At 47.0% G+C, this 14,697-nt stretch overlaps 1 protein-coding gene across 2 annotated transcripts in view; it reads left to right on the forward strand.

Annotated features, from left to right (window-relative positions):
- Window positions 1-14,697, forward strand: part of COL4A6 (collagen type IV alpha 6 chain) — a 576,802-nt gene that overhangs the window by 443,422 nt on the left and 118,683 nt on the right. For both annotated transcript variants that reach the window (XM_078778521.1, XM_078778522.1), the window contains 3 exons: window positions 404-625; window positions 3,171-3,332; window positions 3,418-3,588. In XM_078778521.1, the coding sequence (XP_078634647.1) occupies window positions 404-625; window positions 3,171-3,332; window positions 3,418-3,588 (555 nt within the window). The remainder of the gene's footprint in view (window positions 1-403; window positions 626-3,170; window positions 3,333-3,417; window positions 3,589-14,697) is intronic.

Consider the following 14,697-nt stretch of genomic DNA (forward strand, 5'->3'; position numbering starts at 1 on the left):
AAGTTTTGAAGATTCAAGGGAGGGATTGAACCAGCTCTGGAAGGATGTTCAGCAAATAGGAGAAAAGAGGAATAAAAGAGTGGATTTGTGCAGTAAACCTGGATTTTTGGAGTTTAATCAGGAAGGAATTACTGGAAGAAAGTGCACGCCATGGATGAGTTTTGGAGGTTCGGTGATTTAGAGAGCAGAGTAAGATCGACCGGAAGTGCAGTGGTAAAAAATAGAGAGGCCATGGTTACCTGCTTTTTTCTGGATTGGGAAATGTGACAATCGGTCAATGCCTGCTGGATTTCCAGGTGACTGCCTCCCAATTCAAATATGGCTTCATAAAAGTCTTACTGTCAGGAGAAAATGCCAATCATATCCAGCCATGCATAACTGAAACTATGCTTTCCATCACCAGGTTTTCCTGGGATAATTGGAGATCCAGGAGGTCCAGGATCCCGTGGAAGTGATGGAATTCCAGGAGGGCCGGGACGTCCAGGAAATCCAGGTATCCCTGGAGCTAAAGGTGATCCAGGCGATGTGCTCTTCTCCTCGACCGGACCTCCTGGAGAGCAAGGTCGCCCTGGATTTCCTGGAGGCAAAGGAGAACCCGGAGTGTCGGGATTGCCAGGACGGAGAGGTATATCATCTATCAATTAAATACTTTATAATGTAACACCAAATTGGATTTCTTTTTTTTTTTATAGTGTCAGTAATTTTCCATTTCAAAAAAAACAAATTATTTTTCAAAACGTAAATTCCTGTCTTGCATTATCAATGGATGGGAGGTTACATTATCATGTCATGGGGACCGCAAGGCTAACCCCCGCTCTTGCAGGGAAAATGGCCTTAAAATGCCTGTTGTTGTTTTTTTGCATTATCAATGGGAAATGAAGTATTTATTGGTGCATTTTCATTGGATAAAAATACAATTCATCTTGGAAAGACGTGACACCTCTATATCTCCGAAACCACTCAATGGATATCCCCGTGCTTGTTCTGGTCTTCATCAATGACCTCTCCGACTCTCTTGAAAATCCTCTCTATCTCTTTGCTGATGACTCCACTCTCTGCCGCTCCATTCCTCTTCCCTCAGATCGGCAGTCTGCAGCCTCCTCACTCTCTGAAGACTTGGACAAAATCACAGACTGGTCAAACAAGTGGAACATGTCTTTCAATCCTGACAAATCTCACACTCTTACTATGTCTCTCCGAAAAGATCGACTGGACAACCCTCCCATCTACTTTCTCAACAATCCTCCACAAGAAGTTCTGTCGCTCAAGCTTTTGGGTCTCACTATCTGCCATGATCTTTCTTGGGAAAACCACATTTCCAAGCTGGCCTCCAAAGCCAGTCACCGACTGGGCATCCTCCGTCGTGCGAAGTCCTTCCTCGGCACACCTGAGCTCCTCACCACATACAAGGCTTTCATCCGCAGCTCAATGGAATACTGTTCTCCCCTATGGGCCGGTGCTCCTGCCTCACACCTAGCTCGGCTTCACGCTGTTGAAACCAAAGCTTTCAGAATTATTGGAATCTCCCGCGATGAAGCTATCTCTGAGGGCCTTTCACTCACTCACCGCAGGCAGGTAGGTGGTCTTTCTGTCTTCTACCGACTCCTCTCCGGCCTTGCACCCCCAGCTCTCTCTGTGCTCTGTCCCCCAAATATTCCTACAGGTCGCACAAGATCTGCCAGCAACCCTCTGATGGTTAAACTGCCGAAATCTCGGCTCTCTGCTCACCTTCACTCTTTCATTCCTCTTTTCTCCCGCCTCTGGAACAAACTCCCTCACTCCCTTCAATCCCACTCCTCCCTCCAGGTCTTTAAAACAGCTGTTCACCACCATCTCTTATCTTCCCCCATCCAAAACCTTGATCTTTTCTACCCCCGCGAATTCACCCCAGATCCACCTTGTTTGAAATTCCAACTTCTTTCCTGGAAGTCCTGGCAGTATCCATATGTTTTATACCTCTCCCACCGCCCCCTTCCCATGCCCCCCCCCCCCCCCCAAAGCCCTCGCCCTCTCTCAGATCTCTCGATGTCTCCATGTCTCTCGGTCCCTGCTCTCAAATGTTGTGTTTGTGTCCTTCCCCCTCTCTCCCCATCTTGTCTACCGCTCCCGATGTTATATGTTTTATGTGTCGGTTTGTCTTTTTGTGTGATTAATGTTCGCTCTTTCACGAGCCTCGATGTTGTATACAAAAAAAAAAAAAAAAAAAAAATGGAAAAAATTGAAACATGGCTTGTTGTCAAGTACTCACCATGGGGAATAAGACATGTTGATGGTGATGTCATCGGTGCCTTCGTTATGACATCATAATTCGACAAGTACAACGCTTGATCTGATCAGTATGAATTAAACAAAAATTCCTCTGCACCTGTTAGTCCGATGGACACTAAATTTTCAGAATATGTGCGGCTCCTCCTGTGGAATTTTTTAAATGATAATTATAACGTCATAGGTCACGTGGTACAGGCGCCATCTTCGAATAAATCGAAAAAAGTTGCACCTCTATATCTTCAAAGCCGCTCGCTGGAAAAAATTGAGACCTGGCTCATTGTTAAGTACTCTCCTTGGGGAATAAGATATGTTAATAATGATGTCATCGGTGCCTTCGTTATGACGTCATAATTCAACAAGTACAACACATCCGATCATTATTAAAAAAACAATTCCCAGCAACTGTTGGTCTGATGGGCACGAAATGTTCTCCAGAGGAGCGCCTCCTCCTGTTGAATATTTTAATGATAATCATGACGTCATAGGTCATGTACAGGCACCATCTTGGAAAAACCGAAAAATGTTGCACCTCTATCTCCAAAACCGCTCTATGGAAAAAATTGAAACATGGCTCATTGTAAAGAGCTCTATATAGGGAATAGGTGTTGTTAAGGATGACGTCATTGGTGCCATAGTTATGTCGTCATAATTCGACAGGAGCAACACTTAGTCTGATCAGTTTGAAATTTATTGAGCATGATCTATGCAACAATTATATTGGAGAATATAAATTTATGATGACATCGCCCACGTGGTCTGGCAGCCATGTTGGATCAAAAAAAAATAAACGTTCAAAAATAGAAGAGTTGGCTCACAACAAGTTGACTGCGCAGGGTAAGTATTCTATGAATACCATCTAGTTTCACTTGCGTCTGAACTCTCCCTTTTTGCTTCCCCATCAGGTAATGATGGTCGACCAGGATTAAGCAGCATCAAGGGTCAGCGAGGAGACCCTGGCTTTGATGGCCGCACTGGAGCTCAAGGACCTCCGGGTGATCTAACTGAAACCGGAACGTATGGACCAAAAGGTTTTCCTGGTCTTCCGGGTCCTCCAGGTCAATCAGGTATAAATGCAGCACAGTGATATTCAACAAGCGTTAACTTTATTGTTATTACTGTTGTTGATGTATTGTGTTACGATTTTACCAGGCTTCCCAGGCCCTAAAGGTCGCCCTGGAGATGATGGCATATCTGGCTATGGCCAAATCAAGGGTCTTCCAGGTCAACCTGGCCAACCTGGCTTTGCTGGAGCTAAGGGTGAACGAGGTCCAAGTGGATCCCCAGGTGTTTCTGGATCACCAGCATTCATTGGCGCAAAAGGTAAAATACATGCCAAATTGTGCATCACACATCAAAAGGAGATCTGCGAAGTCAGCCGTTTTGAGAAGAATTGTCATATTTTATTTCTTTACCTACAAACAGGGATTGGGTTATTTGATAATTCACCTCTAATTCAGTGGTTCCCAAACTTTTTGGCATGACCTTTTCGTTTTCACCAAACCCTCACGCCCTCCCCCCATTTTCCTTTTTGCAATACATTTTATTTCGGACGCAGTAAAACACAGTCAGACACTACACCGCCATGGACACTGCCCACTGTTGATACAATACCACCACAGGGATGATTGAAGAATGTGAGTGCACAGCTGCTGCATAGGTCCAGACGGGAAGTTCTGTGAGTAGGTCCCACCATCTTTTGTAGGTCATAGCGATATTACAAGGTAGAGAATGTTGGTGTTCTTCGACATATCGAGCCTAATATATCCATCACCTGCTCTCTCCATCACCTGCTCTCTCCATCACCTGCTCTCTCCATCACCTGCTCTCTCCATCACCTGCTCTCTCCATCACCTGCTCTCTCCATCACCTGCTCTCTCCATCACCTGCTCTCTCCATCACCTGCTCTCTCTATCACCTGCTCTCTCTATCACCTGTTCTCTCCATCACCTGCTCTCTCCCTTGCCTGCTCTCCATCACCTGTTCTCTACATCACCTGCTCTCTACATCAGCTGCTCTCTCTATCACCTGCTCTCTCCTTTGCCTGCTCTTTCCATCACATGTTGTCTACATCACCTGCTCTCCTCCTCACCTGCTCTCCCCTCACCTGCTCTCCCCCTCACCTGCTCTCCCCCTCACCTGCTCTCTCCCTCACCTGCTCTCCCCTCACCTGCTCTCCCCTCACCTGCTCTCTCCCTCACCTGCTCTCCTCCTCACCTGCTCTCTCCCTCACCTGCTCTCCTCCTCACCTGCTCTCTCCCTCACCTGCTCTCCTCCTCACCTGCTCTCTCCCTCACCTGCTCTCTCCCTCACCTGCGCTCTCCCTCACCTGCTCTCTCCCTCACCTGCTCTCTCCATCACCTGCTCTCCTCCTCACCTGCTCTCTCCCTCACCTGCTCTCCTCCTCACCTGCTCTCCTCCTCACCTGCTCTCTCCCTCACCTGCTCTCTCCATCACCTGCTCTCTCCATCACCTGCTCTCTCTCTCCCTCACCTGCTCTCTCCATCACCTGCTCTCTCCCTCACCTGCTCTCTCCATCACCTGCGCTCTTCCTCACCTGCTCTCTCCCTCACCTGCTCTCTCCCTCACCTGCTCTCCTCCTCACCTGCTCTCTCCCTCACCTGCTTTCTCTCTCACCTGCTCTCTCTCTCTCACCTGCTCTCTCTCTCACCTGCTCTCCCCCTCACCCGCTCTCTCCCTCACCTGCTCTCTCCCTCACCTGCTCTCTCCCTCACCTGCTCTCTCCCTCACCTGCTCTCTTCCTCACCTGCTCTCTCCCTCACCTGCTCTCTCCCTCACCTGCTCTCTCCCTCACCTGCTCTCTCCCTCACCTGCTCTCTCCCTCACCCGCTCTCTCCCTCACCCGCTCTCTCCCTCACCCGCTCTCTCCCTCACCTGCTCTCTCCATCACCTGCTCTCCCCCTCACCCACTCTCTCCCTCACCTGCTCTCCCCCTCATCTGCTCTCTCCCTCACCTGCTCTCTCCCTCACCTGCTCTCTCCCTCACCTGCTCTCTCCCTCACCTGCTCTCTCCCTCACCTGCTCTCTCCCTCACCTGCTCTCTCCATCACCTGCTCTCTCCATCACCTGCTCTCTCCTGCACCTGCTCTCTCCCTCACCTGCTCTCTCCCTCACCTGCTCTCTCCCTCACCTGCTCTCTCCATCACCTGCTCTCTCCATCACCTGCTCTCTCTCTCCCTCACCTGCTCTCTCCATCACCTGCTCTCTCCATCACCTGCTCTCTCCATCACCTGCTCTCTCCATCACCTGCTCTCTCCATCACCTGCTCTCTCCATCACCTGCTCTATGATGTTTTTCCTTAAAGTCCTTCTTTCTCCCTCCTCGCTCACTGCATCTGGCCAGCAGATTCGTGTAATCTTTTTGACAGCTATAAATAAATAACTAGAACGGGCACTCGGTAGAGCGCATACCTTCGCCGCAGCTACTTTTGTTGCCAAAATAAAATTTTTGAGGTTGAAATGATCGCGGGAGATTGCGTTATAGTGATGACGTCCTGGATGGACATCTTCTTCTTCAGTCCCTCATAACTTTGAGTGAAATACGATCGAGTTAAAAATAGTCAGAATTTGAGCAAATCTGTTTCATTCGTTTGTTAATATGCCTCATCTATTGTCAAATCTGCAATTATAATTTTTTTTGAGGTTGAAATGATCGCGGGAGATCGCGTTATAGTGATGACGTCCTGGATGGACATCTTCTTCTTCAGTCGCGCATAACTTTGAGTGAAATACGATCGAGTTAAAAATAGTCAGAATTTGAGCAAATCTGTTTCATTCGTTTGTTAATATGCCTCATCTATTGTCAAATCTGCAATTATAATTTTTTTTGAGGTTGAAATGATCGCGGGAGATCGCGTTATAGTGATGACGTCCTGGATGGACATCTTCTTCTTCAGTCGCTCATAACTTTGAGTGAAATACGATCGAGTTAAAAATAGTCAGAATTTGAGCAAATCTGTTTCCCAAAATCTAATCAAATGTGTCCCGTATAATAACCAATCATCCCACCAAATTTCATGCAATTCGGTTGAATACTTTTTGAGTTATGCGATTAACATACACACACACAGACATACAAATAAATACACAGCGATCAAAACATAACCTTCCGCTTTTGCGAAGGTAATTATAGTATCTGTGTAATGGCTTTGGTTACTGTCCACGCTTCATGGCCAAATAGTACAATGGATTTTATATCACTGTCAGAAATTTGACTTTTTAATTTGAAACCTTTCTTGTGTTTTTTTTGTATACATAGTCGAGGCTCATAGAAGAGCTAGTACTCGTTCACCAAACGGATCAGGAGGCAATGTGCTAAAATGAACAGTGGAGAGAGCGGGGGAAATACCAACAGCAGAGCTGAAGGCCTAGTCAAGGGGAGGCAGACAAATAATGGGTGTGAGGAAGAATGGGGGCAGGAGAGGATGCATAGGGAACTGTTATTTATTACCTTCGCAAAAGCGGAAGGTTATGTTTTGATCGCTGTGTATTTATTTGTATGTCTGTGTGTGTGTGTGTATGTTATTCGCATAACTCAAAAAGTATTCAACCGAATTGCATGAAATTTGGTGGGATGATTGGTTATTATACGGGACACATTTGATTAGATTTTGGGAGCAATCGGGTCAAAGGTCAAGGTCAAGGTCACGAAAAGGTCAAAATCGTATTTTTGTTGTTCTGTTCCCTACACTCCCATGCCAAGTACAGAACAGTAGCTGCGGCGAAGGTATGCGCTCTACCGAGTGCCCGTTCTAGTTTTGTTGTTGTTGTTATTTCCAGATTTCCCTCATCCCCATCAATGCTACTCTTGCTTTTTTATGGAAATCGCCCCAAACAAGGCATAAAGCCACTCGAGGTAAGGGGCTAAGGGAAGGTTAGGTAAAGATGAGGATAAACCAAAACAAAATAAAAGAAAGGAAAAAAACAAAACAAGAAAACACCCAAGACACAGGAAGTAGCGGAAGTCAGGTAAAATGCGCTGAAACCTCAAAGATGTAGGAAGTATGAATTGACATTCCTCTTGAAGCAGAGTAGATTGTCGGATAATGGTAAGCATGTTACAGGTAGTGAATTCCAGAGCGAGACAGCACGAGGGATAAAACTACCTGCATAGCCTTTCGTTTTGCACTTTGGATCAGCTGTAGTGTACAGGTGTGCGGAGATGGCAAGCCGAGTCTGGCATTCAAACACTCGTATGGGGGGAACCAAGTTAAAAAGTCCAACAGAACATTTTCCATGAAAATAACTGTAGAACAAACCAAGAGTGGAAATCTACCTATGGCGAGAGAGGTTGAAGAGTTGAACCCATCTCCACCCCAACCAGGTTGACTATGCGTTTCTGGAGACCATCAAGTGAAGATAAGTGGCAAGCGGGTGCTCCAGCCCAAAAGTGGCAACAGTACTCCATGAGGAGACTATATTTGTCTTATACAGGTACAAAGCAACATCAGGCTGCAGTGCGTATGGAAAGTCTAAACCCCATTTCAAAATGTTCAACTTTTGTTGCCTTATAGGCTGGAATTACATGACATTAAATCAGACTTTTCCACCTTAATTTACACATCGTAACCCACAACTTTCAAGTGAAAAACAAATTCTACAAATTTCAGAAAATTAATTAAAAATACAAAACTAGAATATCTTGGTTGGGAAATTCCCCCCCCCCCCGATAATATCAATTGTAAATTAACTCGGGTGTAACCAATCACCTTCAAAATCACACACCAAGTTCATTGTTCTCCACCTGTAATAAATTATAGTTATTCTGATTATTTCAGAATAAAATCCGCTGTTCCTGCAGGTTTCCTCTGCTGGGTCGTGCATTTCACAGCAAAGACTCAACCATGAACACCAAGGAGCTTTAAAAATACCTCCAGGATAAAGTTGTGGAACGGCACAGATCAGGGGATAGATATAAAAATATTTCAAAGGCCTTGAATATCCCTTGGAGCACAGTCAAGACAATCATTAATAAGTGGAAGACGTATGGAACCACCAAGACCCTGCCTAGATCAGGCGGTCCCTTTGGAACCACCAAGAGCAAGAGATGGCAACTTTGAAAGAGCTTCAGGCCTTTATGGCAGAGACTGGTCACTGTGTGCATCTGACAACAATATCCCAAGCACTCCTGCCACAAGTCTCGCCTGTATGGTAGGGAGGAGAGAAGGAAGCCATTACTCAAAAAAGCCCACCTTGAGTCCTGTTTGAGGTGTACAAAAAACCACTCTGGAGATTCTGAAGCCATGTGGCAAAAAGTTTTGTGGTCTGACGAAACCAAGATGAAACTTTTTGACCTAAATGCAAAACGTTATGTTTGGTGCAAACCCAACACAGAACATCACCCAAAGAACACCATCCCTACTGTGAAGCATGGTATCATGTTATGGGGATGTTTCTCATCACCAGAGACTGGGGCACTTGTCAGGATAGACGGGAAAATGGATGGAACAAAATACAGGAAAATCCTAGAGGAAAACGTGCTGCCCTCTGCAAGAAAGCTGAAATTGGGACGGAAGTTCAACTTTCAGCATGACAACGACCCGAAGCACATGCCAATGCCGCACTGGAGTGGCTAGGGAAGAAAATGATAAATGTTGTTGAGTGGCCCAATCAGAGCCCCAACCTAAATCCAAATTGAAAATCTATGGCATGGCTTGAAGATTGCTGTTCATCAACGCTCCCTATGCAACTTGACTGAGCTTGAACAGTTTTGTGCAGAAGAATGGGAAATATTGCTCGATCAAGGTGTGCAAAGTTGGTAGAGATCTATCCCAACAGACTCACAGCTGTAATTGCTGCCGAAGGTGCTTCTACCGAGTATTTACTCAGGGGGAGGTGGGGGGGGGGGGGGGGGGGGGGGGTGAATACTTATCCAACCATGATAGTCTAGTTTTGTATTTTTTATTTCTTTTTTGACATTTGTAGAATTCGTTTCATTTGGAAGTTGTGGGTTACGATGTGTAAATAAAGGTGGAAACGTCTGATTTAATGTAATTTGTTTCCAGGTTATAAGGCAACAAAAGGTGAACATTTTGAAAGGGGGTGTAGACTTTCTATACTCTACAGGCACTGTATACACATCTGCACTCGATAAAGACGAGCAACTCACTTGGAAGCACTGAGCAATACCAGAAATTTTCTTATCCCGACGGAGGTTAGAGGAGATGTCCAAACGAAGAAGCCGAAGATCCGATGATTCTGTTAAGGTTGAAGACCCCATGTGCACAGAAGGGAAAGACCTGTTTTTAGAATGAGATATGGACAACAGTTTAGTTTTTTTTCTTTTCTTTTGAAGGTTACCAGGCAGTCGTGCACCAACTTCAACACATTCTGCAAATCATTAAACAGAGAAACTCCAACCTTATTATGAGTGGTGTTGAGTGAACCAGCAGGTGTATAGTAGAGGGAGGAGTCATCAGCATACATGGCTACCTGAGACAGAACATTATCAGGAAGATCATTGATCTAAACAAGGAACAATGTGGGACCAAGGACAGAAACCTGTGGAACACCAGAAATGATGGAGCAAGTAGGAGAAGACTGACCCTCAAGTACCACCTTCATCTTGCGATTTGTCAGGAAAGCTGAGATGATTGAATGCATCACTCCAGATACACCATGTGACTGAAGCTTGTGGAGTAGACCCCTGTGCCAAACTTTATCAAAGGCTTTTGAGATATTCAAAGCAACGAATCGAGCTTCACCCTTGAGCTCCAATGCCCTGTTGATATGATCCGTAATTAAGGATAGCTGATCACCTGTAGAGCGAGAACAGCGAAAATGACGTTCTTTGTCCTCCAGATGGCTGAGAAGTTGGAGAAGTTGTTTATTGATGAAGCATTCAAATACCTTACTTATTACAGGAAGTAGGCTGATGGGGCGATAGCTAGTTGGTGCAGAATGCTCACCTGCACCCTTGGAAACAGGGACAACAGAAGTCAACTTCCATGATGAAGGAAACACTGAAGCAGACAAGCACATGTTGGATAGCTTGGCAAGAATCGGTGACAGTTTGGGACAACACATCTCCAATACATTACAATCACAGGGATTCCATCAGGACCAGTCGCTTTTGAGGTATCCAGGGTACGAATAATTCTGGTAACCTTCTCAGTAGAAATAATTGGAACAAGAATATCAGAGTCTGTATGAGATGGAAAATCAGGAAGAGGGTGTCCCTGATCATTGAATGTTGAATTAGAAACAAAGCGGTTTGAAAAAAGGTTAGCCTTATCCAGAGGTAAAGTAACAACCTCTGGTCCATGAAAAAGAGGAGGTATAGAAGATTTATCGTGGTTGAGTACACTGTTGGCAATCCGCCAAAAGTCCGGACAGCCGACCTCCGCTGAGTCGCAATGTTATCGGCTACAGAAGCAGCATATTGTTGCTTGGCATCCTCAAGAACTTTTTTTACAGTGGTTACTTGCTTTGTGGAACAGACAGTTGGACTCCAGAGACCCTTGCACATGGTACTGCTTGAAATAGTGGTTGCGATGAGCAATTGCTGATGCACAACCCGGAGTGGACCATGGATGGAAATGGACCTTCACTTGATAGGTTCGTGAGGGAATATAAATACCCATACCAGTGCAAATCCATTGGGATATTTCCTCGGCAGCCATATCAGGAACAAGAATGAAAGCTGAGGTCCATGGCACATCAGCAAGAAATGAACGGAATCCATCCCAATCCGCTTTCCAAAACGGAAACACAATGCAATGAAAAGGATGCACTGGAGTTGAGAATGAGAAGTAGGAGGCACGAACAGAAATAGTGGGATGATCCGAGTTACCGATTGGAGGCAGAACATCGGCAACACAATCACCTGGTTTAGAACACAGAAAGAGATCAAGCAGGTATCTTCCATCATGTTGTTGAGACTTCCGCTTCCGGTCCGGTCTGGAGAGGACGCTGGCGTTACTTGTTCGCCGCTTCTCCGACTGGGCCATTGTACATAGTTTGCTTTTCTGGTGGTCGTGGCGGATTTTTGACCGTTGGGTCTGCCCTCTGCTCGGTCCCGGCTCTGCTCCTGGCTTCGCCTGCCCGGCTCCTCCACTGTTTCCTCAGGCCCGCTCCCGTTGTTTGTGGCCGTTGTTTGCGGCGGTGGCTGTTTGCCGCTGTGGTCTTGATTAGCGGCTGCAGTCGTTTGCCGCTGCGTTTGCCGCTTTGCCTCCTCGACCTTGGCCTCGTACTCATCCCTTCGCTCCTGCCTGGCATGGCTCTGAAGTACTCCGCCGCAAGGCTTCTTCTGCTCAATACCCGCTCCACCCCATCATGCATCTCTGCCATCAAATCAAATGGACTCCTCCGACGACCCAGGTACATTCACCGTGGCTCCGGTCGTAAGTTTGTTTATTTGCAATCAGGTCACTCCATCCCCGTCCTCTGGTCGGCTCAGCGCACTCTCACTCTTCGTCCCAGCGCACCTGGTCACAGCAACCCACACGATCGCACCTCCTGCCTACGAACCCTGGCTAAATCACCTGAATTCATCCCTGCTGTTCAAAACAACATCAAGCTCACCCTGTTCAACACCCGGTCCCTCAACAACAAATGCCTCATCCTGAACGAATACATCCTGGATAACAAACTGGACTTTCTCTGTCTCACCGAAACCTGGCAACAACCTCTGGACTACTACACACTTAACCTCACCACACCCAATGGATATTCCTACGTCAATAAACCACGCTCGGAGGGCCGAGGTGGTGGAATTGCCGTTATCCACCGTCAAGACATCAAGACCAACCTCATCTCCATCTCATCTGCTCCATCATTTGAACACCTGGCTTTAAAACTCTCTGGTCACACGCAGTCAGTCATGGCTGTCGTCTACCACCCTCCCAAACCACACCCATCATTCCTGTCTGACTTCTCCTACTTTCTGACCCAGCTATGTTCCCTCTCCCCCTCAATCCTCCTCCTTGGTGATTTCAATATCCACATGGACTCCACTGACTCCACAATAACCACTGACTTCACTGATTTACTCACCTGCTTTAACCTCACTCAACATGTCGACTTTCCTACCCATATCCGTGGTCACATTTTGGACCTTGTCTGCTCCACTGGATTAAATTTGCACCATCTCTATGGCTCCGACCTCACCCTCTCTGACCACTTAGCCATCACTCTGACCATCAACATCCCCGCCCCAACACCAAGGCATTATCGCACAATCAACTTCCGTAAGCTAAACGCTCTTTCACCTACCTCATTCTCATCCACCCTCTCTGAAAAAATGTCCACTTCTCCCTTCATTGACCTCCACACCCCTTCCGACCTCACTGACTACTACAACCACACTCTCTCCTCCTGCCTTGACCAGCTTGCACCTGTAAAAACCAAAACAGTTTCTTTCACCCATTCTGCTCCCTGGTTTACCCCTGAACTCCACCTGATGAAAACTCGTGCTCGCCAACTTGAAAGACTCCGCAATAAAACGGGTCTCACAGTTCACTCCCAAGCCTACAAGGACCACATACAACACTACAAAGATGCCCTCTCCCACGCCCGCTCTGCCTACTACTCTCAAATTATCCACTCTGGCTCCGGAAACCCAAAAGCACTCTTCTCGACAATAAACAAACTCCTCCGCCCCCTGAACACCACCACCCAGTCATTCACAGTAGACAACTGCATCTCCTTCCTCTCTTTCTTCCAACGCAAAATTGACAACATCTACAACAGCTTGACCACCGCCGCACCCGCTCCCCCTCCAACCACCTGCCCCCCCTTGTCCTGCCATCCCCTGTCTCGGTTCTCCCCAATCTCCCCTACTGACCTCTCTGAACTCCTCATAGGAATGAAAACTGCCACCTGCACTCTTGACCCCATCCCCTCCAGCTTTGTCAAAGCCTCCCTCCCTGCTCTCTCTCCACTTATCATTGCAACAATAAACTCCTCCCTGTCTACAGGCATCGTCCCACCTTCCCTCAAAATTGCTGCTGTTACCCCCATTCTAAAAAAACCTGGTCTAAACCCTGACACCCTAAACAACTTCAGACCCATCTCCAACCTACCCTTTCTGTCAAAAGTTTTGGAACGCGCTGTAGCCACTCAACTCAAACATCATCTCTCTGCCAATAACCTGTATGAAACATTCCAATCCGGATTCCGCTCCAACCACAGTACTGAAACTGCTCTCCTCAAAATCACCAACGACCTTCTCCTCTCCTCTGACGCTGGCAACCTCAACATTCTCGTCCTCCTCGACCTCAGCGCTGCCTTTGACACCATCGATCACACTATCCTCCTCACCCGACTTGAATCCACCTTTAACGTTACCGGCACTGCCCTCTCTTGGATTAAATCATACCTCTCTGACAGATGCCAGTTCATCTCCATCAATAACTGCAAATCCCCCACTGCTCCCCTCCCCCAAGGTGTCCCCCAAGGTTCAGTTCTTGGCCCCCTCCTCTTCATCTTTACCTGTCCCCGCTCGGTCACTTAATCCGCCGTCATGGTCTCCAATTCCACTGCTTCGCCGATGACATCCAGCTTTTCATCTCCACCAAGTCCGTCTCCACCGACACCCACTCTATCCTGACAAACTGCATCACTGAAATAAAATCCTGGCTTCAAATCAACTTCCTCAAGCTTAACTGTGATAAATCTGAAATAATCATCATTGGCCCAAAAACGCTCACAAAATCCACCCATAACTTTGCCCTCAACATCGACGGTATCCCAGTATCCACCTCCCCTCACATCCGGAATCTTGGCGTCATCTTTGACCAAACCCTTTCCTTCGACAAATACACTAAACAGATCACAAAGTCAGCCTTCTTTCACCTGAAAAACATTGCCCGTCTCCGCTCATCCCTCTCCTCCACGGCTGCAGAAACCCTCATCCACGCCTTCATCACCTCCCGTCTGGACTACTGCAATAGCCTCCTCTATGGTTCACCCTCAAAAATCACCAATAAACTCCAATACATTCAGAACTCCGCTGCCCGTCTACTCACCCATTCCCGGACCCGTGACCACATCACCCCCGTCCTTTACAAGCTTCACTGGCTCCCCATCCCCCAGAGAATCCAGTACAAAATCCTCCTCTTGACATACAAAGCCCTCCATAACCTGGCCCCATCCTACCTGGCTGACCTCCTCTCCAGACACACTCCCACCCGCAACCTCCGCTCTGCTGGTACCAACCTCCTGACCCCCTCCATCCGGACCAAATTCAGATCCTGGGGGGACAGGGCCTTCTCCATCGCTGCTCCCACCCTCTGGAACTCACTACCTCACACCATCAGAGACTCCTCCTCACTCACCACATTCAAAACATCACTAAAGACCCACCTGTTCAACACTGCATTCAACATTCAACCCACAGCATTTAACCCCTGACTATCACTTCTCCTTCTCCCTCCTTTTGCTTTAAATATTTCCCTATTGATTCTTGTCTTTT

The sequence above is a fragment of the Myxine glutinosa genome, chromosome 5 (assembly GCF_964187855.1).
Source record: "Myxine glutinosa chromosome 5, kmMyxGlut1.1, whole genome shotgun sequence".
NCBI classification, from domain to species: Eukaryota; Metazoa; Chordata; class Myxini; order Myxiniformes; family Myxinidae; genus Myxine; species Myxine glutinosa.